Source organism: Dendroctonus ponderosae, unplaced genomic scaffold (genome assembly GCF_020466585.1).
Source record: "Dendroctonus ponderosae isolate FM_Combo_2020 unplaced genomic scaffold, Dpon_F_20191213v2 Dpon_F_20191213_1, whole genome shotgun sequence".
Taxonomy (NCBI): Eukaryota; Metazoa; Arthropoda; class Insecta; order Coleoptera; family Curculionidae; genus Dendroctonus; species Dendroctonus ponderosae.
The window spans coordinates 7167400-7189349 of record NW_026017110.1 but is presented as its reverse complement, the minus strand read 5'-3'; the positions used below and the strand labels follow the sequence as shown (position 1 = coordinate 7189349).

The following is a 21950-nucleotide window of genomic DNA, read 5'->3' as shown; positions in this document are numbered from 1 at the left end:
GCAAAAATTAGGTTTCCTCAAAAAACGACCAGAGAAAACATATAATCAACATTTGGAAAACTCGTCACCTTCATAGCTCTCAAATTTTTAAAGTTTCTTCAAAATTTCCGGAGTTTTCCTCGTTTTAGACCAAATAGTTTCAAGCAATCGTATACGCAAAAGCAATATGTTGATGGCTTTTTTGTTAGATGTTAAAATTCCGTCAACGGCAGTTATAACTCATTAACCAATAAGTGAAAACGCATTAATTCAGAGAGCGGCAACAACTCAAAAGCGCAAGTTATGCAACTTTCGCAAGTTATGCAACTCATGGCTCAGAAATTTGAAAACTCCTCGCCTACATCGGTCTGAAATAAATGTCGATTACTTACCACTTTACATAATGAGGAAATTAAGATAACAGTATTTCACAAAAAAAAGCAGCCTCGAAAAATTCCCGCAGCAACACGATAAAACGCAATTAGTTGCATTTAAGAGATTTATGAATAAAATTGGACGCAACTTAAACGAAACCCCGGAAATTCAGATTGTAATTGTTCCCCAGAGTGTTCCCCCTTTTGTCGCTAACACACAGGGAGAAAAACCGTGCATAAAAATTGTATATATTCCTGTGCTGTCAGGATTCGAATGCAAACACAGCTGTTTTGCGGCAACTTTAACACGGGGAAAGATCTTACGTCGTGTCTAATTTATGGCCCAACTGCAGCCCTGTTGTGTTGGGGCTGCTAAAATTATTGCTCTTTGCTTTCCTTAACGCGACCCGCTGTGTGGGACTTTGAATAATGAATTTTATTTTATCCCGCAAAAACACACATGCATCATTTTAATATGGTGAAAAACTCTCAGGAATATGTGATTTATTGGAAAAAACGCGAAATTATTTGCTGTGCTCGCAAACGGGCTTTGATTTTTTTCTGAAAAGTTTTTCCCAGAAACCCATCGATGATTGTATGATTCAGTAGTCTATAACGTCTTACAGCGGCTACACGATTATTCCCTTAAAAACTTTTATGATTTATAAATTCCCCGATTTTACCGAAGTTTGCTCGAAGTTTCCCATCTAAAATACATGTGAACCGAAATTTATCGGCTAGTAAATAAAGCGCTGAAACTGGAGCCTGTTTCCAAAAGAACCATAATTTTCAAACGCCCAGCTTGACCTTGCAAGTAATCTGAGATTGATAATTAGAGCTTTTGCCAGCATAAATTAGCTGAAAGCCCAACATGAAACTGCTAGGCAAATAATGCCGGCCCATTAACTTGTAGACACTGCGAACAACAACTTAATTTACGTTAATTAGGTTCTCGTATTCAGGCAAAAATTATTTCCTATGTATTATGTGCTCCAAGATTCGCTGTAATGGACGGTTGGGTTCGTGTAATGGGCAACAAGCTGTTGCAATATTGCTATAAAATTAATTTGAGAAGTTTTTCATAATTGGGCCTTTGAGCTTATTTGAATGGCAACTTACCCAACAGGAAATAAGCGGAAAATAGGCGAAATTTTGATGTCATTTTCGATTAATCCTCGTTGGCAGTCAGGCCACAATCATCGCAAATCTGGTCTTAAGGAGTCAATCTGCAAAAGAGTCAAAGATTTAAACTTGTATCAACCAACTTAATTGTAAAAAATCCACGTGCACATAACTTAGCTTGTCCACTTTGTCCAAATTTGCCAAATGTAACTAAAATGGCAGCAATACGGATTCGAGTAAAAATTGTCGATTTTTAAATTTCGACTCATAAAAAGTGGATTTGGCAGCGCAACGTGCAATAAAACTGATTTTTAATCGCACTCAGTCATACATGGGCTGTCCAGGCCCCGATTCGAAACCCATTAGAACGAAAGCGTAATTAATTTGGGCCGGGAAAGATCACACACACATCTGCCATGTTAAAACGGGGCATAAAATAGCAAATGTTCAAAACGTTAATATTTGCCGTCCGTTCTGTGCAAGCTCAAAAACAAATTTGCGCCGCACAAAAAATTGCTTTGGCATATTGTCGGTTTGATTTCAATTCTTGTATATAACACCAAATTTTAAAATTGCAGGTAGATAAAGGGTATGAGTTTTACAAGTAATCAACGCTCATGGATCTTGCTAAAGCTGATAATATACCTGCATTCAGACGAAAACGAACAGAGCATGTTTATCAAGGTTTATGGAAAGTTTAATGAGAGAATGAATCTCCGAAATTTGCCTCGTTACATCAAGCACCACTTAAAACAGAGCATGTCCAGTGCACCCTGTTTGATTGGCTGAGACTTTGTGAGAAAAGAAAAACTAATAAAACTCTCTAATGAAACTGAATAGTGCAGTGATTTGCAAAGAATGCTCTCAACTAGTTTAGACTGTTCAGTCCAAATTGTTGACGCAAAACCAATTTCCTTGGAACGATATTTTATCGACGGGATTTGTGGAACTAATTCTAAAGTAATCGACTTGGCAAAGTAACAAATCAGCTTTTCTTAAAACTTTTTGAATTTAAAACTTTTTCATTTGTAGTAAAATACGAACGCTTTTATTGAAGTTCGCTCAAGAATCAATTACCACTAACGCCCTTTGTCGAATATAGCTAGCTTTCGATTGGAAACTTTCCTTCTGGTGGGAGTGAAAAATTGATTTCGATGACTTCTAGATGAATTGGAAACTCTAGCCCCAGTTTCCTTATCGACTTTCAGCATGATGCGTGGGATACATTGAAGTCGCTTAGAAATTTCGCGGTCATTTTTGATAGAAAAAATATCCAGAGCAACTTGTTAGTGTTCGGGTGGTTTATTTACATGGAAACAGCCCTTATTGAACGTTCCAACCACAGTTACACTGTGACATGTATGGGCTTCCACTAGATTTATTAACTCGGATGCGATAAATTTATTTGCCTCTGGTTTACCAATAGAGTGTTTTGCTCAATGTTTTCAACTGGCTTGACGATCGCTATTCAGAATGCGGCTGTTGCGGTTTTAGGATGCATTGAGTCAACACAGTCCATAACTTCGCTTTCCTATTAAGCGAGTATCAGTTCGGTTAATTAATTCCAATCCAAAGCCAAATTTATAGTTTAGTGGAAAAAATGAGGCGATATGGATTTTTCTAAAGCTTTGAAAAGCCAGTAAAACCTTTGCAAAAATCAAATTTGCAAAGCTATCAAATCAAGAAAAAATTATCCTGCTTGGACAGACCGAAGGAATTTTCTAGTTCAAGTTAGCAGAATTATGCGGGTGATTTTAAACTACGTACGTGGACAGACTGCAAAAGGATATAGATGGCAATAAAATTAAATGGTTTTATCTAGCGCTAAGTATAAATCGGGCTTGTTATTAGAGCCAGACTCAACTGGCTATTCGTTTGAGGTAACGGTTTCGCTGTACTTTGCTGCGGATGTTTCATGAATAATAATTTTTTTCAATTTAAACCTGAAATTGCGTTACTAAAGATGGAAATGAAGCTGCAAAGTGGAACAATTTTTAATTTGAACCATATTTAAGAGAATGCTAAAGATGGTCTAGGTTTCGGATAAGTTTTCTGTCAAAGCTGATTTTTGGCAACTTTGTAAATTTTTCTCGCATAATGGGTGTTTATACGCAACTGCGCTGTGTGATTAATAATTCGTATCTTTCAAACGAACTCAAGGAAGAATTTGAAACTTTGTCCATCTTTAGTAGATACTTTGGGCTAGCAAGGCGGCTAGTTTGATAAAAATTGCTTAACACTACTATGTTTCTACGTTGCCGAAAATCTGTGTTAAAACCATATTTTACCGAATTGCGCCTTTAAATTAGACAATTGGTGTCATCCAACCCCACGCAAGTAACGGTCACTCATTTAACCCAAAGTTCCAGTTAAATTGAACCAAATTCCAATTTCTCCCAGTTTAGTAAAAGTCGGTCTCAAATAGGAAAGCCGAAAAATGTTTCCTTGGCTCAACTTCGCGATCTTCTGCTGTAAAAATTCGCATCTTAGTAAAACATAATTTTGCAATGTTCACCATCTTTAGCAGATAATTGCATCTACCGATAGCTAAAGTTGCACTAAAATCACCCAAAAGTCTGATTTTTGCCCGCTGAGAAAATATGGGTTTAAAAATTGGTAATCATGGATCTCATATTGGACGCTTTAACTCAATTACACTCGCTCCTCTAAAAATTCGCATCTTCCCAACGAGCCAAATCAGTGGTTTGAAAATTGCACTATCTTTAAGTGTCAATCAAATCATCCCGAATTTCCATTTTTTCCAACTTAGTAAACACGGGTCTCAAACCGAATGTTTTTGGCTCAACTACGCTTTCTCCCTTTGAAAATTCGGCTTTTCAGAAGTTCAGCGACAATCATTTTCAAATGTTCGCAGGCTTTACCAGATACTTGAATTTACCCATAGTGAAAATTTCACAAAAGTTGCCCGAAAGTCTGATTTTTCGTGAAAATGGGTCTAAAAATTGGTAAATATCGATCTCATGATGGACGCTTTAACTCAAGTACACACCTTCTGTAAAAATTCTGATCTTCCAAACCGATCAAAGTAGTCGTTTGAAATTTTCACCATCGTTACGCAACATTTGCAGCTCAGTTATGGCATAGTGTTTATAAACTTGTTTTCAACTTCGATTTTTTTCCGGCTTAGCAAACATCGGTCTCAAACGGGCTGTGTTTTACTCAACCGCGCCTTCTTCGCTAAAATTTAGCCTTGTCAAAACTTGTGGGAAAATTACCCTAAAATCTTATTTTTGCCAGCTTCGTAATTATGGGTCTAAAAATTGGTAAATAGCGGCTTCATGTTCGACGCTTTAACTCGAGTGCGTTCGCTTCTCTATAATTTTGCACTGCCCACATTTACACAAGCAAAGCTATAAAAATTCAGCAATCGTTAGCCAATGCCAAAATATAACGATGGTAAAAATGTAAGAAAAATCGCGTGCAATTTCGATGTTTGCAGGTTTAGCAAATATGTACCGTTAAATGGATATTTTCACTCAAGTGCGCTCTTTTTTTCAAAAAGTCGTGCATTCCAAACTAGAGCAAATACTAATTTGAAATTTGCTTTCTGAATTCTCTAAAGTTTTCCAACTCCAAAATGAATGTTTTTTGTCAACTGCGCTCTCAACTTTAAAAAATCGCATTTTTTAAACTACCGCAACTACCAATTTGAAAATTTGACGATTGTTCGCAAATACTTCGCTCCGAAGATGTGCAGATATGAATAATTTTTTTCATATTAAACCTGAAATTGCTTTACTAAAGATGGAAATGAAGCTGCAAAGTAAAACAATTTTTAATTTGAACCACATTTAAGAGAACGCTAAAAGTACGAGAGGTTTCAGATAACTTTTCCGAGAATCTTGATTTTTGCAGCTTGGTAAATTTTGCTCGCAGTATGGGTGTTTATAAGCAGCTGCGCTCTGTGATTAAAAAATTAGGATCTTTCCAACGAACTCAAGGAACAATTTGAAACTTTGTCCATCTTTAGCAGATCCTTTGGGCTAGGAATGCTGGAAGTTTGATACAATTTGCATAAAATCACGATTTTCGTGCGTTGCCGAAAATATGCCTTAATACCATATTTTAGCGAATTTCGCCCTTAAATTAGACAATTCGTGTAGTCCAACCAGACGCAAGTGACGGTCGCTCATTTAGCCGAAAGTTCGAGTTTACGAACCAAATTCCAATTTTTTCCCAGCTTAGTAAAATTCGGTCTCAAATAGGAAGTTTCTTAGGCTCAACTGCGCGATCTTCTTTAAAAGTTTGCAATTTTCAAAACTGACTAAAGCATAATTTTTAATTGTTCACCACCTTTAGTAGATAGACTAATAGCAAAATTTTCACAAAAATCACCCAAAAGTGTGATTTTTGTCCGCTTGGTAAATATGGGTTTCAAAATTGGTAAATATCGATTTCATATTGGACGGTTTAACTCAAATGCGCTTTTGTTTAAAGTTTCAATAAGATCGTCCAAAATTCCTATTTTTTCCAACTTACTAAACATGCGCCTCAAACCTGAAAATTCGGATTTTCAAAATTTCACCGAAAATAATTTTTAAATGTTCAGTCTTTAGCAGATACCTGAGTCTACCCGTTGAGCAAATTTAACAAAAATGTCCCAAAAGTCTGATTTTTGCCAGGTTGGTGAAAATCGGTCTAAAAATTGGTAAATGCCGATCTCATGATGGAAGCTTTAACTCAAGTAAGCACGCTTCTGTAAAAATTCGCATCTTCCAAACCGACCAAAGTAGTCGTTAGAAATTTTAACTATCGTTAAGCAACATTTGCAGCTCAGTTATGCCATAGTTTTGATAAAATTGTTCTGAACGGCGATTTTTTTCTGGATTAGCAAACATCGGTCTCAACCGGGCTGCGTTTTACTCAATTGCGCCTTCTGCTCTAAAATTTAGCCTTGTCAAAACCGAATTAAGAATATTCCTGAAATGATCAACATCCTTAAGAAATACTCGAGTCTACTTGTAGTGTAGTGTAGGAACATTACTTGAAAATCTGATTTTTTCCAGCTTGGTAAATATGGGTCTAAAAATTGGCAAATAGCGGCTTCATGTTGGACGCTTTGACTCGAGTGCGCTCGCTTCTTTACAATTTTGCACTGTCCAGATTTACAACAAACACAAGCAAAGCTCTAAAAATACAGCAATCGTTAGCCAATACGAAAATCTAACGATGAGAAAAATTTCAGAAAAAGCGCGTGCAATGCCGATGTTTGCAAGTTTAGCAAATATGCGCCGTAAAAAGGATATTTTCACTCAAGTGCACTCTTTCTTTCAAAAATTCGTGCATTCCAAACTGCAGCAAATACTAATTTGCAATTTGCTCCGTTTTTAGACAATACGTTGGTCCAAACATCCGGTGTGTTTGATAGAAATTGCTCTGGCTTCTGATTTTTTGCATTTTAACAAATATCGGTCTTGAAATGGACATTCATACTCATCTGCGGTCTGTAATAAAAAATTGTCATCTTCCAAAAAGAAGCAAGTAGCGATTTCAACTGTTCACTATCTTTAGCCATTGGCTCTTATGAAACCAAAAAATTCATAAAAATCGTGCTAACCTTTGAAGTTTTCAAACTTAGTAAACATCGGCTCCAAAATGAATGTTGTTTTTGTCAACTGCGCTATCAATTTTAAAAATTCGAATTTTTTAAACTACCGCATGCAGCAATTTGAAAATTTGACGATTGTTCGCAAATACTTCGCTCTGAAGATGTGGAGAGTCTCAGATAAATCGCCATCCTTGCTGATTTTTGCTAGCTTAGTAAATACCGGCCGCAAAATAAGTGTTTTTACGCAGGTTCACTCTCTAATTTAAAAATCCACATGTTTCAACAGTGTTGCGGTTAACAGAGCTACAAATTTTATAAAAATGGCTTGAAATCCTGAATTTTTCTAGCTAGGTAAACATCGAAGCCAAAAGAAATCAGTACTCAATTGTACTTTCTGGACAAAAGTTGCATCTTCCAACCAAAAGCACGCAGGGATTTGAAAATGTTTCCTTCTTTTGAGGTCACTTCTTAATATACTAATCTTCATTATGCAGACCTTGTATGTGTTTAAAGACACTCCGAGTATTGATCGGTTAGTCGTCCAGGCCAATCCAGCAGTAAACAGACGTTGATCCGCAAATCCAAATAATATGCTAATTCGTATAAACAAGCCAGCAGACACTCCTTTCGCCATAATTAATTGGCTTTTTGTTCGGGCATGCAAATCCCGGCTATATTTAACTATTGACTTGGATAGTTTTAAAGCCAAATTTATGAAGTCCAGCCACTGGCCTTTCTGGCTCCCCAGTCTGGTAAATGGTCCATTCTAATTGATATATTTGGATTAGACTCGGAAGAAACTAATTGATTTCGAATGCGGAATTTACTCGATTTACTGTAAGGTTTTCAGGCAATTGTTCGATTCATTTGAAAGTTTTACTCAAGTGTGCAATTTTTATTAGATAAAGAGAGATACTTTTTTCTGGTTTTGTCTGGGCCTGGTGAATGTGGGATTGTTGAGGCTCAGTTGAGGTCGTTTGTATGGGGCTTGGTAGGGTTTCCCTTGATTTGAAATAGTTTGTTGTTTGGCAGTCATTTTCAATATCGGTTTAATGAAGGCAATGAGTTAAAAACAGAAAGATTCCAGTCAAATTTCGAAGAATTTCCACTGAGCTGCTGGCTAATCTTCATGTATTGGGGCCCAGCTAGATGAAACACACGTTCCTGATATAAAGTTGTTATATTCGCAACGGCAAAGTTAGTTGGCTGACAAATCGACAATTTGCAACCGCAGACGACCCTAATTGGATTAGTTTGGCAATAGCATTTTCCCCACTATGGAATATTAATACAAGTCAAAGTTTAGTCTGGACAACTTATCCAGGATTTAATTCCAACTTCGGTTGGATGCACCCTCAGCATGGATACGTGATGTAAAACATGTTTGATTGTTAATTTGGAAATTGTTCCCTTGAAACCACAAGCAAATGTTCATTGGAAATTCATCTGGTCTAAGTGAATAAATTTGAAAATCACATTAAAATTTGCGGAAAGCTCAACAAGAAATAGCACAATTTTCCGCCGTTTCCTTGTTAAAGGCGCAAAAGTATTTTTCATTAACTGAAAGTAAATATTATCGCTTGAACAGACAATTTGATGCCGGCTATAATCGAAAGCTTTGGCTTCAAGAAGTAGAAGTTTCACTTACTCAAGCGTAAGTTTGTTGTTGCTGTTTCTATTTGCCCGTACGATGAAAGCAACTTTCAAGAAGTCTAATATAAGCGAAATAGCGCCGGTTATTCCATAAATAATGGTATTTGGCTGTGCAAATTCAATTTAGAAATAGAGTCGGTGGAGCCAGGCTATGGAAGTTTTTGTTTTTGGTAATGTATAAATTCGTAGCGCGACGAATGAAGTCATTTAGTTAAGTGCTTTAGTTTTGGCCGAACGGCTGTTTTTTCTTTTGGAGTAAATAAATTGTCCTTTATGATGACTTTTCTCTTAGGCGACCGAATTTTAGGGATAATACCTCAAGTGTAATGGAGCAGTTTCTTGGAATTTGCCCACATCCAGACCTCAATCGCCCTTAGCAGTAATTTATAAAGCCCGGATTTACCGGAAGTTTTCCTATTTAAAATTAAACCTCCCAGATGCACGTGAAACGCTCCAAACCAGTCTTCATGATTTATACACGTTAATGGCAAAGTAATGCTGGCAGAAGTTTTGCAAAAATCGCCATTAGCAGCACACGGCAGTTGCAAGTCCAGACTTCTAGTAAATTCCCGGAAACTTTTCTGTCTGTTCGAAAGCTTTTGATTTGGAAATTGCGAATTTCCGATTTCCCCTCGAATATTGCTTTTACCGCACACGCCTATCCGAAGACAGAAGGGCAAATATAATGCGATGTCGACCCTTTGATCTACCGCTTGAAATATTCGAAAGTTAATAAGCTATCTTGCCAACAGCAGCTGTCAAAGCCGAGCCTCAGCGTATATTTTGGCTGGTCGAGTCTTTTCATTTCTGATAATACGCTAGAATAATTCGAATCAAAGCGGGGTTATTTGAAAGGCTTGCAGATTTGATTGAATTTCTGACCCTCCCAAAGTAAAAATATTTCGGGAGGCAACATCTAATGTAGGAAAAATTGCAAGGAAGAATTATGGATGAAAAAATGTGTATAAAGAAAAAGAAGAACAATGAAGTATTGTTTAAATTCTTTATCGTCGAGCAAGTTTTCATTTTTTTTATATAAACGTACGAAATCGACTAAATGTAATATAAAACCCCCAGACAATGCAAGTGCGAGAGTTTAAAATGAGACCTGAAAAATGATCAAATTCCCATTTCTTCACATTTGCACGCATAGAAACTGAGCATATTCACGCGTCTTCTTCAAGTGAAAACGGGCAGAAATCGTAATGTGTTTTCAGCGAATTTCCATAAATTCTATATTTCCTGTAGACATTTGTACAAAAAACTACGAAATCAACTAAAAGTACTTCTAATCAAACGCGTAAGTCTAAAATGATTCAATTTTTTTTTTTTTTTATTTGTTGATGCACCTAATCTTATATTAACCAGCATCCTAAACTACTAAAGTTAGTTACTGTGATACTCCCAGCGGTCCATCACAGGTTTTCACATGTTTTCGCACACTAAACTGTTGTGGCTAACTCGCACTGCACTGCTTTTCTACAGTTCATTTTACATAGCTCCTTTTAAGCTTCCTCACTGTGTTCTGGCTGTCTAGCAGTTGAAGCACTTCAACATTCGGATGGATGTGTAGTCTCTCGTCATGTCTCCTGGCTGATATCGCTATGTCCTCCTTGACTGTCCGCACCTGCAGCTCACGAGGCAGCTCCTCATTTCTAACATACCACGGTGCATTCACAATGTTCCTTAGTAACCGGTTCTGGAACACTTGTAGGCAATTGTAATTGCTTTGTTTGGTACAACCCCACAACGGAAGGCCATATGTCCACACTGGTTTAAGGACTTGTTGGTAAGCCAGCAGTTTGTTTTTGATGGAAAGCTGCGAACCTCTTCCCAACAGCCAATACATGCTTTTATGTTTAAGTTTTGATTTTTATCATCTAAGCTTGGCACCGAGGTTAAGTCCTAAATATTTAGTAGCTTCTTTGCGAGGAATTATATTGTAATTTAATGCCACCGCAAGATGATTTATATTTCTATTTGTAAAATTGATATGAGCTGATTTATTTTCATTTAATCTAATCCGCCACTGTGCGGTCCAAACGTCTATGGCGTTTATTGCATACTGAAGATTGGCAGTTGTCTCTTCTAGGGAATTTCCTACTGCTAGAACTGCAGTATCATCAGCAAATGTTGCTAGTTTTATATTGTCTGTTACAGGTATATCGCAAGTATATAGCAAGCACTGGTCCAAGCACACTGCCCTGGGGGACTCCAGCTTTTATGCATTTTAACTCCGAGTATTCGTTCTCTTGCTTGATTCTGAAGGATCGTTGATTTAAATATGATTCCAATAGCTGTGCATAATGGAAAGAATATGTTTAGTTTTTTGATGAGGCATCATGCCAAATACACTTTATCAAACGCCTGGGCGACATCTAGAAAAACGGCGGAGCATATATTCTTCTTTTCTGGACACTCTTCTATTACTTCTGTTATTCTATGTACTTGATCGACTGTAGAATATGTATTGCCAAAGCCAAACTGATGGTCAGGAACCATGTGTCCGTCATCAATTATCTTCTTCAGCCGTGTATGAAAAAGTTTCTCAAATAATTTTGATAACACAGGCAGAAGAGAAATGGGCCTGTAAGATTTAGCTTCCTTTATAGTTTTGCTGGGTTTTGGTATTATAATTATATCTGCCGTTTTCCACAACAAAGAAACGTGTTTCAAGCGAAACGATGCATTAAGCAAATGGGTAATTTTAATAATCCCTGTTTTTGGGAGTTGTTTGAGTATGTCTCCCGTAACATAGCCTGGAGCTTTTTTGGAATTTGTTTTCTTTTATGTCTCTAATTACTTCCTTTGGTGTAACTAAGTTTATTTCGGATTTTTTTTGTGTTACTTCTGTTTGAGGGCATTCTACCTTTTTCTCGCTTGGTTAGAAAATACTTTCTAGGTATGTGGCAAATAGAGATTGTCTCTAGCCCAGGTGCCACTTTCTTCTCGAATCGGAGGTATTGGTTTTATTTGTCGGTTTAGTCTCCTGGTGGCTTTCCACAGTGAGTAATCTGAGTTCTGATCATCAGTAAGTTCCCTCAGGTACTTGTTTATTGACTCATTCTTAATTTCTTGAATTTTCCTTTTTAGTTGTTGGGTCAGGTTGTTAAGTACAGTTTTGTTTTCCTTCGCTCTGGACTTTTGCCACTCTTTCCTAGCTCCCCTCTTCTCTTTTAAAAGATCTCGTATTTATCAGACCATGAAGGCCTTCACGGACGGTTGGCCGATCTCAAAGCTTGTTGGATGGTTCGAGTTGGTTTAAAAACGGTTTTTACTCTGTGTTTCTCCAGTATCCTGCCGATCCTGTCGGTGACTCCATGTATGTATGCGTCTGTTTTCTCAGGACGACCTCCACTGTTTCTTGGTCGAATCAACCAAAGGCCCTTTGTGGTGTTTCAATTATCTTTCTAACTCAGCTGGTTCGAGATTCTTCTGGCTCTTTCGGTGAGGGTTTTACTGACTCCTCTCTTTTAACTGGGATGATGGTTTGATCCACTGTGCAGGTACGGGTCGGTATGTGTTGGTTTTTTGTACACCGTGTGGGCCGGCTTTCCGTTGGTTTTTCTGGTTACCAAGACATTTAAAAATGGCAGTCGCCCATCCTTTTCCACTTCCATAGTGAACTGTACTGTTGGGATGATTGAGCTGAGGCGCCTCAGGAAAAATTATCTCTCAATAAGTTCCATTGCCTCCCTGATTGGTACCATTGTGAACAACGAAACAACATCAAAACTCTCAAGGATTTCTCCTGGAGCTAATGGCAACGAGTGCAACCTCTAAACAAAATGGGATGAGTCCTTTATAAAACTGACAGTTTTTCCTCATTTGGGCTGTAAAATTCTTGTTAGATATTTTGCAATATTATAGGTCGGACTTCCAATAGCGCTCACAATGGGTCTCAGTGGTACATCCGATTTATGGTTATTTATCAGATCAGATCAGGATGGGTAGTCCGTAGAGTCTTTGTGGGAGTGCTTCTGATTTTCTGAGTTTGGCCAACTCCTCGAACGGAAATGTCATGTCCTTAATTAATTTGCTGGTTGTCCTACAGTTGCATTGCCCTTATCAGCTGGTAAAACGAAAATCTCCTTATCCTCGTTGACCGTTTTCAAGGCTTTTCGTTCTCTGAAGGTGAGGTTGCTCTTCGGAGGCTTTCAACGTTGTAAAATTCGTGATGTATCAGCCCTTATCTGCTCCCCGGTTTGAATAGGTAGCGAACGTATTCCACTCTCGACATTTGCTATAATGTCTTCTACAGGTAGCCTGGACGGTACTATGGCCAAGTTTCCTCGCTTGGTCAGCATGCTTTGTTCGTCGGCAGTAAGTCCTTTGCTGGTCAAGTTGACTACAATCTTCCGGTGGTTCTCCTCGGGTGATTGTCCTGTTTTGCTGGATCGGTGAAACCTTTCCGTAAGTGCATCAAATTTTTTCTTTTGGCGATTGGTTGCTGTTGCTTCGGCAACCATCATCCGTTCGGTTGTTAATCGATCCACCTTTTCCCCGTAGATCCAGTGCAATTTGTTGGCTAGTACTATGTGGACAGGTAAAAGTCTACTGTCAATACGTGCAAGATCTCGGCGGGTCTCATGTATCCGTTCGCGTAAAAGAGCCCGTTCAGTCCGGTCGTAGATTCTCTTGGCCTGGTTGGTTCTGAACGTAGATTAACTAAGTAACTAAGTGGTTCTGAAATATATTTTCATCTTCAAGAAGGTCGGAGTGATCTTCGTTTCACGGCATCGCAGCAAAAAAGCCAGTGAACTCAGGAGATGCGCTTTCTTCTTACAATCCTTATTGCAGCCGTTCTTCTCCTTATTTCTGGGGTGTTGGTCCATACTGCTTGGTGAACATCATTAATTAATTTTCTTGCTTCAGATTCTAAATGATCTACTGTCTTGACAGGCACATTCAACTTAATTATTTCGTTAATTTCCATGTTAAAACTTTCCCAGTCAGTTTTTTTACTTGTTAGGGTTGGATTTGAGTGTTTAGTTATGACATTTTCACTGAGCCTTAGCAGAATTGGTGAATGATTAGATGATGGTCCCTGTTGCTCTTCAATGTGTACATGACTTACCGCTAGTTTTCTTGAGACGAAAAATCCAGAATATCTGGAACCTTATTGATATATGTTGGCCAATTGATAGGTTTTCCAGTTGAATGCCATTTGGCATCTAATTTGGTGATGGTTTGGTACAGTACCTTTCCCTTTTTCGTCGCCAAGCGTGAACCCCAAAATGATTCAAATGTAACATTTTATTTGCTCAATATCTGCCTTTTTCTCAATACAAGCAAAATCGGCAAACCCATCGGTCCCAACATGGTCTACATTTTTAAACAAATAAAACTGTGCAGCTTCTGCCGTCTTTCTTATTTAAGTCAAACAAACAAATTTCCATAAACTATGTATTTTCACGTTATATATGTAATGTTAACGAAAATGTCCCGCTTGTAGTCATTAAAATAAAAACGATGCACATTTAAGTTTCAGCAGAAGCTCGACGATTTTAATTTGACTTTTCTGAAAAATCGCGTTTAAAAATTCATGGCTGTAGCGAACGTCGGTTCTTTGTAATAATTTATTTACCTGGACTTCTAAAATACGAGCTTCGCTTTTCCAGCAATTAAATTATTGGGATTTTTCTTCAAATTTTATTTCTTAATGAGCTCGGAATATTTAAATAACGGTAAATTCAAAACATTTACAAATTTCTATTGATGTCTTGCAATGAAAGCCCCTTAAAAATCTGATAAAAATCTTTTAGCTAAATTACCTGGAAAGCCTTTTTCTCAATGCAAATTTATTTAACGGGGCTCTCAATTGTGCAATTTTTACTGGGAGTTTTCCACTTAAACTTAAAATCGTTAATAGAATTCCTTGAGCATCACTGAAAAAATGTCACAAATGACCATTTTTGCGGGCGGAACAATTAAAAAATCCTGCAGTTTGGACATCAAACAGCTAATTAACCCATACGCCGACTCTTTCGCCTATTTCATGAAGCAAACGAGCTTTCCATTACTTATTAAAAAAGTAATTTGGTTTTCCCACTAAATTTGTCTGGTTCATTTTATCAGTTACACACTGGCCTGTTGAGGCGGCGAATTTTCCGTTTATTGTCGCTGCTAACTGGTTTTTATTCGACTTTTTTCATGTTTATCTAGTCGTTTTGTTCGTTTTGCATTTTATCCAATTGTTAAACACTTGCGGATTTTTGGGTTAAATCCGGTGTTTTGACTCACATTTAGCAATCTGTTAAGGGCCATTTTAAGCTTGTTTCTGCACGATAATTAGCAACTCATTTTTGGATTTAAAATAAAATAGTGTGATTTCACTCGGCAATTTACAAGCATTCACTCAGCACGAGCCTTTTAACTTAATGGACAAAAAGGAGCTGGCCCCTTTTTACTTGCTCCGTTATTAAAAGTGGGACTACGGTAATAATCCTCATAAATGATTGTAATATTTCCTCAATTATTAACGCAAAACGAGAACCGGGAATTTAACAGCTGCGGGATTTAAGTGTCCCCTAATGAATTGCACGAAGTAAAACAACTTCTTATTTTCCACTGTCGAATAAATCATAAGTTTCCTGAGGCTAGTTGGAAGTTTCGCTGGCAATTTCTTTCAAATTAACCCACAACGTTCAAAGGATATTGAAATTTTTAATTTTCCAGAGCTTCTGGAAATTTATTACCGTTAAAAGCAAACCTTTTTGAGATTTGATTATTCTCAACTGCAATAGTTGGAAACAACAAATTCATCGGGAAGATGATTGAGATGGAAGAAATCCAGCAAAAACAATTTTTTATGAAAAAATCTCCAAATAAAACTTCTCAAAGAAAAGTTGCAAGTTTCACTCACAAAACATGATCTGGACATCTTAGTTATTGCCTCAAATGCAAACTGTTTCATTTGCGTGCCTGGTGCAAAGGAAAACGCTGCTTGATGTAGTCAAAGTCAAGGAGAATCCTCTCAGAACTCCATTAACTGTTGGAAATTATTAGTCGGGAATTATTAGAAATAAAGCCGGTACAAAGCAAGGAAGCAACGATTTTTTGTCAGTTTCCAGGCTTAAGACGTCCGGTTGAAACGGTAAATAAAAGAGTTGCAAGTTCAGAATTATGAAGCTGAAAGCTAGATGGAAAAGAATCTTGGAGTTGCACAGAAAACTTGCAAATATATTAAATCGACAGAAATTAGAACAAGCTTGGAAACTTTTGTTTGTGGAAATGTTTGTTGTGTGCTTATAAAATTTCCCTTTAATGGAAAACCCCACGATGTTGGCTAATAAAGTTAGAAGAGTTTTTCTGGGTGCGATAATTTCCTCAAACCTGTCAAAGCGTGAAGGAAACCGTTTTTTTGGCGGAAATTGGCCGAAGAAGTTGCGGCAGAACAATTGATTGACGGCCTTAGCCCATCACAATATCCGAAAAATATTTTATCCTGATTCTTTTATGCTTTTGTGATATGGGAATCTATTCAGGCCCTTATGAGTTCCTCACATAAAACCCCACGTTTTCCAGGGAACTTTGCTTAATTCAGACGTAGCTTCCAGCTTAAAAATTAAACGATTAATAACAATTTTGTTAACATTGCTGGTGAAACAAGCACTAAAACGGTTTAATGTAGAAAAACATGCTACCAGCACAAAGGTAATGGCTAATATTTGCTCAGTGTCTAATTATGGCCTTGTGTGTGCAGCCCGATAAAGTTTCTCAGTTATCCTCATTAGCTCCAGGGTTTAAAAATCCAAGGTGGTAACTGATTTAGCGCCAGTTCCAGTTTCCTGGAAAAACTCCCTACTAAACTGTAATTTCGCATGCTAAAGCCCCAATTGTTCTTTAAAAAGCTGCCGCTAATTAAACACGATGTGAGGATAGTTTGGCTTTGCCTTTCCATTAATCACTGTTTTGAAACACAATGGTTGATTCATATGAAATGATTTTCATAGCTGATTTTCGAGCAACAAAAAGGTTTTATGGCTTTCCACAACAATCTTTTTTTGAGGCCTTTTGCCTGCGATGAAACACAATAAAACCGAAAGCGATCCTTTGTACAAATGAATAAATGATAACGCATGTATTGTTTCCATGACATTCTCATTGTTAAGGATTCACAGCTTGCCATTGTGTATTAAAGGAACGGGAGGCAGCGATGAAATTTGCGTTTAAATGTGCTGGTTTAGCCCGTCAACCCTACCCCGAATCGGGGATTTTGATAAATATTTTAGATTACTGTTAGCTGAGGGGTTTGTTCCATTCTCGGTCCATTCATCTTAATAAGAGCCAGTGAACATTGAGTGTTTTCAACCTAACGTTCATTTGCTCTCCAGCAGCTCTATGCAGCTCCCATAAACTTTTCATCTCTCACTAATATTTCCTGCTCATTTTTATTTCGTGCCACTTACTTCTTTCGTCAACTTCATCTGCTTACATTCAAGAAAATATCTTCATATTTGAAGGAAAGAAGCACTGTGGTAGTCACTCTTAAATACTTTGTTAATCTAATTTAAGCTGTTTTCTGCAATCAAAGATCTCAACATTTAGTTGCACTAGCGTTGATTTAATTGCAGTCACTGAATTAAATTCTCGTAATTCGTGACTCGGAATTGATGTTTTGAACTTAAAAAGCTTGAATGGTGCTTCCCTGTAAGAGTTTCTGACTGATTTATGTTAGGATCCAGCTTGAAAAGCCCTATAAAAATCAAAAGCGAGCTAACTTTGATTGGGGGGCTCCATATGATCATGAGCTCAAATGTTCTTTTGACTTGGTTAAATTTTCAGTTCAAGAGCGGCTTTGGTTTCAACGTAATTTTTTTTCAATTGGCTAACACAACTGTCCGAAATCGCTTATTTTATGCGTCACGTTCGAAAGTAATTAAAAAATCAAACTTGTACTGTGTTTCAGCTAAACTTTGTCGCAGCTTTTCCTGATATGTTTGGTCAATGGTGCCCGAATTATAGGCAGCATATTATTTTGGTTTCATAGTGAGATTTTTTTGAAACTGACCCAGTAAGTGTTTGTGACTGCTACCTCTTAGGTCCACTTTGCAAAGCTATGGAAAAATCAAAATCGGGCTAAATCTAACCAAAACTACATCTGACTATCAGTTCAAAGGTGATTCAAATTTCAATTTAATAGCTATTTTGGTTTCAACGTGACAATTTTTTTTCAGTTAGCTGATGCAAGTGTCCGAAATGGCTTATTTTCTGCGTCAAGGTCGAGGGCTTCCGAACATTCAAAGTCGCACTGAAATGGAGTGAAACTTCCTCTGAGTTTTCCTTATAATATTTCCTAAGTGATGGCAAAATTGTAGGTCTTTAGTTTGTAAGTGAGATGTATTCAGACCCTGTAAATGTTTGCGACTGGTTTCCTTTAGGGTCAGAGAACTCGAGCTCGAGCGAGCAAAATCTGTCTGAACATTAAGCTAAACATTATTTTCTAATGTTAGTGTTTCTGATGGTTAAGTTGTCCGTATTCAAACTACGTTTTTTTTTTAATAGACTATTGCAAGTGCATCTGATATGTTTGGGACATTGTTGAGAGGCTCCCAAAAATCAGCAAGTTTGTAAACTTTGAGGTTGTTGACTGGTTAGGTTTGAGTTTGAGATTTTTTCAAGCAAGCCGGTGCATGAATTAACTAATGAGACCAGCGAGAGCCCTTTTTAAAAACAATTTTATTTTGTTGGATTACAAAAGTTTATAAGTTACTCGTTGACTGCCTACTTCTAACTGACTGGCCTCCGCACGTCTCTTTGGTAGTTGTTGTCTCCAAACTGACATATGATCTGCTGGCTCATCAGTTTATGGGGATAGGTGGTCAGTTAACTCATGTGTCTGAAATCACTTCTGTTCAGAGCCGTCTTCGAGAGGCGCGTAAAAATCAAGATCGTTCTGGATTCGAGTGAAACTTCTTCCAATTATTCTCAATGTAGCTGAGTTCACTTTGTGAACAGTTTACATTACTGCCTGTGGTCAATTACAAACGAGGTTTTTTAAATAAGGGCATGCAACATTCAAAGTCATCTTCTAGGAAAAAGTACCAAACAGAAACTCTCTTAAGTTCAATGAAACTTCTCAGGAAAGTTCACTTGAATACGTCTTTTTTGGGTTAAAAAAAGGCTGAAATCTCCCTCTAATAGGATTTTTTACCAAGCCATTTCCATAACAATTTTTTCAAGCTCATAGAGAACTCCACAGATTGCTCTCGAAATTTCTCCTGAATATTTCCTTGGGTGTTCTTTCTGTTGCGCTAGAATTTTAGATTGTAACCAATAAAAAGACCAAGCAAGAGTTTCTCATTAATGTCACCTTTAGCTACAGCGTTTAAAGGATGATCAACTGTTTCCACAATGTTTTCGTTTTATTAAGCAATTTTTTTAACTTTTAACTTTGAATTCTCTAGGTTATTATCTCTAATACTGCTTAATTTCCTTCCATCGGCTCAAGCACTTCACACATAATTTTTCTTCTGTCTATATCGTGATTATGAGAAGCGCGTGAAAATTCAACTGTGTGCATTATCATTCATCAAGTACCTACAATTCCATTTGCATCCTTAGATATTGTTTTTCTCAAAACCCTTTTTCCTGCTTTACCTTGGACAATGTTTATTCGATCAAAACCTTGTGAGTCTTCAGGTCAAACTGAGTACAATTGATAGGGCAAATCATATACATTTTTGAGTTTAACATACGCTGCCTCTCATCAAAGGAGCTTCAGGTTCCAAATGTAGAAAAATACGATTTCGCTCTGAACGTTCTTAAGTAGATGCAAATGAAGCAATTTAGGTGGAAACAATGCAGGTAGTAAATAGGATATTTTCATTACATTGTAGGCCGCAGAGCGTTTAGCTCAATCTTCAATATAGAGGGATTTTATCGTGAAACTGTACTAAATACGGCAACATCTGCTAAAATCGCTGCCTAATCCTAGTTAAAATTTCATTGTGTAAGGTTGCGCCATTTCCCTTGCGATGCCATGACGAAATTGCTGAATTTAAATAAAATACGAGCTATGCAAATGTGAATGAGCTCTATGTCGCGGCGAATGGTTATTATTTTGTATCTCTTCAATATGATCGCTCCAATTGTCGGTTCATGTAACAGTTCAAGGAAGCGAACGTTTCGTATCAGATTTTTTCTCCAGCGGCAGAAAAAATGATGGTTTTGTCAATTATTTACACATTGCAACGGTTTTTTTGCAAAGTCCCAAATAGTCTTCCTTGTGGTTTTTGAAACTAACTGAATTAGATGGAATCTATTGAATGATGGTAATTGATTAATCACGCTTCGCAAAGTTTCGGACGTTAACGGGCGAAATTTATTCAACTAACCAAACAACCGAAAAAAACCCCATTATTTAATCTCGTCTAGATAGGCAAAGAAATTGAGTTATCAAAAAAACGAAACGAATTCAACGTTCTTGAGCAGAAGATTACAAGCTCGGTTTGAAAAAGATTGAATGTTGCTAGTTGAGGGATTACATTTTTCAATTATTAAACATTAAAAAGAAGCGGCGAAATTGAAAAATCTGCCAGTCAAAGCGATCCTAGGCATCGGTGGGAAAAAGCGGAAAAATAAAAAGCAAATTGCTTTTCCGTGTTTTGCGCCCGGATAATGATACTTGTAACTTTGCTTTCGCGATTTGATTTATTACCAATGGCAAAAGTACAAGTGTGTTTATGGAAGAAAGGCGACGTTTTCCTGCACCACTCACAAGCCATACAGTTGGGAGATTTTTTTTTCTGATATCAATTTTTTTCAAAAACCTTTTCAGCGCAAAAGCAATATTGAATTTGCTGCTTCCACTTCGAAGGGATTTTTTCCCTTTCTGGCAAAAATTGAATTTATTTGTTATGGCGCGTTATATTAAAAGCCTTTCTGATGGGATTCTATTATAAACATTCTGCGATCAAATATCGCCGAAACTCTAGAGCCACTTTCCCTGCACAAGGAGTGGTTCCCGATGGACGGCAAGTTGGGTCCAGTTTCAAATAGAATAAAATCAAACATTTATTAACATGAACCGACCGAACCCCATTCGGAATTAAATTGCACTTTTTAATGCAAAATCTCTCGCTATCCCCCATTTGGAGTTTCCGGCTACTCTGGACGTAATAGAGTTTTCTAAACACATTATACTGTCCGCTTCCGGAGTTTTAATAGGGGATGGCTAAAAAGGGCGAAGCCATGAAATTTCTTTATGCTGCGTTACTGTTAATGACATTTTATCCTTACTTTGCATTCGGAAATCGCTTGTATGAAGCCTATTAAACTCATGTTTTACTCAATCATCCCCAAAAAAATCCTCCTGTTCTTGTTTCCGGGGCACGTAAGCAGTTTTTCGACGGATTTCGTTTGAAACCTCATCTGGCAGCAGTTTGATGCCAGAAAATATCTCTTCCATAGTCAATTCCATGAATTAAAAACCTATAAAATGACTAAAGGTTCGTATTGTTTCCAGTTGTTTTCCTAACTTATTGTTCGTTATCCATCTACTTTTTACTTCTTGAATTTATAATTTCTGATGTACCTTTAATTTATTCCATCGGAGCAGAATATTCCAACAATCGCCAACACATCCATTTGCATCCTCCCAGTTTTCTTGAAAATCTTTCAATCGGTTTATCAATTTGTTGTTGCCGTTAAATTGCTGCTGATTTTAAATCTGTGTTCACTTTTATAAAGTTTTTATTTAGATTTAAAACTGAAGTGTTTCTCGTCAAAAGACGTTTAAGTTTCCAGAGCTTTAAACCCTGTTAAATTAACGCAAATGTGGAAATTTAGCTGAAACTTTCTGGGGAATAATTATTTGGAAATATAAGCACAACCAATCTACACAAACCCAGTTTATTTGCAATAACATTTCCGTTTAAAGTTTGTCAATCAAGTCAATTCATTGCCTTTTAAAAGTGCGCCCAAAGACAAAATGTTCGTTCAGTTGCCTTAAAATTGCCCTGTCAAGAAAACCTAGTGAAATGACGGCTGTTTTCCCAACAAAAAGAATTATTTGTTAAAAAAAGCTGATGAAATCCGCGATTTTCTGCCCACTAATGAAAAAAACCAACTCAAATTTAAATTAAATAAGCTGATCAGCGTTTAAATTTTAGTTAGATTCGCCCAGCGTTATGGTTTAATTGGGCATACATAAAGCAAACTTGCAAAGGCAAATTGAATAAAAACGATAAACCCGTTAAACTTTAAATTGCAGTTCCTCATGCCAAAAATCACTCTGGATAACCTCCATT

At 37.2% G+C, this 21950-nt stretch overlaps 1 protein-coding gene across 3 annotated transcripts in view; it reads right to left on the bottom strand.

Moving 5' to 3' along the window:
* LOC109545934 overlaps window positions 1-21950 on the bottom strand; it is an 86022-nt gene that overhangs the window by 23182 nt on the left and 40890 nt on the right. For all 3 annotated transcript variants that reach the window (XM_048670074.1, XM_048670076.1, XM_048670075.1), the window contains one exon: window positions 1473-1579. In XM_048670074.1, the coding sequence (XP_048526031.1) occupies window positions 1473-1515 (43 nt within the window). In that variant the 5' untranslated portion in view covers window positions 1516-1579. The remainder of the gene's footprint in view (window positions 1-1472; window positions 1580-21950) is intronic.